Source organism: Oryza glaberrima, chromosome 11, assembly GCF_000147395.1.
Source record: "Oryza glaberrima chromosome 11, OglaRS2, whole genome shotgun sequence".
Classification (NCBI taxonomy): Eukaryota; Viridiplantae; Streptophyta; class Magnoliopsida; order Poales; family Poaceae; genus Oryza; species Oryza glaberrima.
This window is the reverse complement of record NC_068336.1, coordinates 13,233,504-13,237,804: the sequence shown is the minus strand read 5'-3', so window position 1 is coordinate 13,237,804 and position 4,301 is coordinate 13,233,504. Positions and strand designations below refer to the sequence as shown.

General features: G+C 49.7%; 1 protein-coding gene across 1 annotated transcript; it reads right to left on the bottom strand.

Annotated features, from left to right (window-relative positions):
* Positions 1-1,143: 1,143 nt before the first annotated feature.
* Positions 1,144-2,593, bottom strand: LOC127753944 (BTB/POZ and MATH domain-containing protein 2-like). Its single transcript, XM_052279398.1, has one exon. It carries the CDS (start codon positions 2,591-2,593, stop codon positions 1,469-1,471), a length of 1,125 nt encoding a protein of 374 aa, XP_052135358.1. The 3' UTR covers positions 1,144-1,468.
* Between the last annotated feature and the right edge of the window lie 1,708 nt (positions 2,594-4,301).

The following is a 4,301-nucleotide window of genomic DNA, read 5'->3' as shown; positions in this document are numbered from 1 at the left end:
AGTTAAAATATAACAATGTGTTTTTAGTATAAGTAATTTTGAGACGTAGGGACTACAATCATCGAAGAAACCTAATCCAACAATAGTGATTACATCTCCATCTGAATAGGCTCAAAGAAACAGCTGACCGAGTTGATCTGAAAAGGAAAGAGACTGGCGTACGTACATGCTAGTCACTGGAAGAGAAGATCGAGGTAATAGAGGTAGTGCAAACCACGTATAATATATAATAGAAACCTAAAAACTAATATAGCATTTAAAAAGAGGCGTATGATATATTTATCCATATCATCATGAGTGTAACTTTTACTCCCATATTTAACCATAAGTAAAAGTTTTACTTCTACTCTGAATCATATGTATTTTCGCTACATATTTGGTTTGTACTATAAGGCCGGTTTGATTTGTAACCAATGTTGGCCTTACCAAAATTTGGCATGCCAATTTTTGTTAAGGCCAACATGTGTTTGGATTGAAGCCAAATTAAACTAATTTGGCTATTGAAATGGCCTATGTTATATAGGCATGCCAAAATTTGGCTTCAATCCAAACATACACAATTATTGTTGAGGTTAAAAAAAAATTGGCAAGCCTAATTTAGGCCTCAAACCAAACTGGCCCATAATTTTTTCTGCGAAGAGATAACAGTGGTTGAAGAGATAACAGTGGTGAGTGGAAGCCAACTGATGGGAGCAGTAGCTGACCAAAGTAGGTTTCACCATTTTGGAATAAAATTTTTAAATGCTCCAAAAATTGACGGGTTAAGACTTTACATGTAGATGCAAAATGTTATATCGAAGCACATATTTTGTTTTTTACTCTTATGTTCTAAAATTTAAGCATATGTACTCCCTCCATTCTAAAATATAATATTTTTTAGGTGGATGAGACATATCCTAACACTATGAATCTGGATAGAAATATATCCCATCCAACAAAAAATTGTTATATTTTGAGACGAAAGTAGTATTTCTACATAGAAATGTTAGTAATATTTGTTAGTAAGTGTTGGCAGTGTGTATACGTGAAAGTTTATGTGTTCACCCCTCATCCTAACTTAAAAAATGCATATCTGAACATAGCACAGAGCCAAGAGCCCATTTGAACAATCAAGCTAGACAAAACATAGTTTTGCGAACCAATATTGAGAGAATCTTTTTTGTCATTATACTCTCCACGTTATAATAAACGAATACGAAAACTACCGGCATATGTTTAATTCCAAGATACCAATGGAAACCTATATTATTTGAGATTTACTCCGGTTAAAAAAAAATATCTTGAGATACCGGTATCTCATGATACCAAATCATTTCCGATCGTTGAATCTAACAATGCACATTATACGTAGCTAGATCCAACAATTGGAAATAATTTTGTGCCGTGAGGTGAGGTATCGATATCTCGAGATATTTTTTTTTAACCGGAGCAAATCTCATATTATGTTATATTATGTTATGTGTCTTGTCTACTTCAAGACCTGCGCGAAGAGCTCCTTGATAACGGAAGGGCAAGTGGTGGTGAGCAGACGGAAGTCATCGTCCAGCCTCGTCACCTGCCTCAGCTTCCTCTTGCACGAGAGGAAGTCCAGGCACGCCGCCTTGAGCACGCGGCATCCGTGCTTCTCCGCGAACACCAGCGTCGACGCCACCGTGAGGACGCTCAGGCTCCTGCACAGCGCGTCCTCGCACATCAGCTGCAGCCTCTCCATCCCGTACCTCGCCGCCGCCGCGTGCAGCCGCCTCGCCGCCTCGGCCGCCGCCGCCTCGTCCTCCTTCGCCTTCGTGTCGCGGGCGCGGGGCTGGGGCGGCGGCGGCAGCGCGTCGGTGTAGATGAAGTGGAGCAGCGCCCTGAACGTCTCGGCGTCCATGTCGTCGTCGACGCGCAGCGTCATCATTGTGTTCTTGGTGGCGTCGGCGTCGGTGTCGGCCGCGTCGTCGGAGTCGGATGACGAGAGCTCGGCCGCCATGACCGGCGATCTCGCCGCGAGCATCCACCGGTGCGCCGTGAACGTCTTCCCCTGGACCTCGATGAAGACGTCGCCGCTGGATTGGTTCTTCCAGAGGAGATCGGCGAGGTGGCGGTGCAGGTTGGGCGGTGGCACCTTGATCCCCTCCTTGATCTGAACCCCTCTGCGGCCGTCGCCGTCGCCGGCGCTGTTGACGAATCCGAGTTCGCAGCGGACGAGGAAGCCGTCGTCCTTGAGAAACCCCGACGTCTCGAGCTCCGCCCTCTTGATGTTCATCCCGAAGTCGTTCCCGGAGAAGTCGACGGCGGGCATGCCCTGGACGAACGACGGCGGCGCCGGCCTCCCGTCGCGGTCCACGAGGCTGAACCTGGCGTCGGCGATGACCGGCTTGGCGTCGCCGCCGCCGCGGCGGTAGGCGCCCGCGATGCCGACGTAGACGGAGACGACGCCGACATCGCGGGGGCCGTGGCCGTTGGGGTAGAACCGGATGAACCAGCGGTGGCCGCCGACGGTGAAGTTCATGGCCTCGATGAACCTTCCCCTGCGGAGGTTCTTGGTGCGGGAGTAGCCGTCGATCCTGACGAGGTGGGACACCGTCGCCGGCGCGGCGGTTATGGAGTACATGGCCGGAGGGTGGCTGGGGGGGAAGAGGAGGTCGACGAGCGACACTAGCAAGTCCATGATGATGGAGGAGGAGGAGGCGGCGACGGCGACGCAGCTCGCGGGATCGCGCGAGATGGATCGGCTCAGGCGGTGGGCGATCGAACTCGCGAGGAGACGGGGAGGGGAGATCGAGTAGGGTACGGGAGGGTAAGGGTAGTTATCGATGTGGGGTTTATATCTGAAGTTCTGAACGCCCTACGTTCTCGGCTGAAACAGAGTAATGATAATTTGTGTTTCTTTACGGAACTGAGTAAACTGTAGTGTTATAAACATCTCTTCTCTACTTCTGCACAAAATTTTTGGTACGACATCCTATTCCTATTCCGATAGAATATCAGTGTACGAGTACGTGATTTTTATTTCTATATCTATACTTAAAAAATTACGGAAGGCTTCGGTGGATTTTTCTTTATGAGACGCTGGTCCGGCCAGCATCACCTGAGCACGCTGCCAACTCGCGCTTGCAAACCAATCCTCACGGATGCTCCCAATGCCCATCTGTTCCTCCGTGGTTGCTGCCAAGATTTGCCTCCACTTTTGCCTAGGCCGTCGCCGACACAGGACAAGCTTCGGCATGGCTACCACCAGGGGCATCGGTTCCTCCACCTCAACTTCCTCTGCTTAAGTCATCTTCACCAAGATCCTCACGCTGACCTCTCCTACCATGTTGCCGCCACCTAGCGCTAGCGCCTGTCTACCCCGCCACCCCGACACCTTCTCCACCGCCGGCGCACTGAGGGACTTATCCTACTAGGACCTTGCTCTTCCCCAACCTCTACGCAAGCCGAGAGTCGCCGTTAGGCCGCTGGTGCTGCCCTGCAGCCATCCCCAAGCCTTGCCGATGGGACCCTGCCCCTTGCACGCCGCCCCAACTCCTCTTCTACATCATCCGCATCTTTGGTGTCCTCCCCCGACCTCTGTGCTTAGGACGCCACCATCCAACCTTCGCTGCCTAAGGGGAAGGGGCGTCCTCCTGTACCCGTAGTCCCTCGATAGCTTCGCTGCTCTGCGCGGGTCACCACCAGCTGCTTCCTTCCCCCGAGCGTGTCGTTGTCGCCTGCTCAAGGTTGGGTGAGGGACACCCATTTATCCGGCCTGGTCTGCTCTGTAACCTCTGCTCCTCTTTGCTCCCACGCTTATCTCTTCTTGTGTTCTTTAAACTGAAGAGAGAACATAGAATAATCTTTCTGCAGACATCTGGAATTTAGATCTTTGCTGCACGCAAATAGAATATGAACCATTTTAGTGCTCTTTATCTCCCCTTGCATGGTGTCCGCGCGGTTCGACACCAACGTTGTTCGTGTGTGAACCTCTCGGATCATACGGGATGGCAGAAGCTACCGACTTCTCGAAGTATGTTTGTTGCAAGCCCGGTCACTCTATTTGGCAGTATTATACCGGCATGTCAGTGTGGTATCATCACAAGGTTCAAAACTAAAGACATTATTACACTGGTTTATTTTCAAATTATCACAGGCTCCAAACCTGATATGAAGCTAAACTTGTGAAGCTGGAAAAAGGTACTCCCACCGTCCCAAAATATAGCAACCTAGTACTAGATGGGACATATCCTAGTATACCGAATGTGGACATACTAGGTTGCTATATTTTGAGACAGAGAGAGTATGTATTTTATAGGGCAGATCCACCCACTCCGGCTCCAGGCTCC

What these genes read in the sequence shown, in the direction of transcription:
- LOC127753944 (XM_052279398.1), bottom strand. Translation starts at nt 2,593, where the DNA reads ATGTACTCCATAACCGCCGCGCCGGCGACGGTGTCCCACCTCGTCAGG.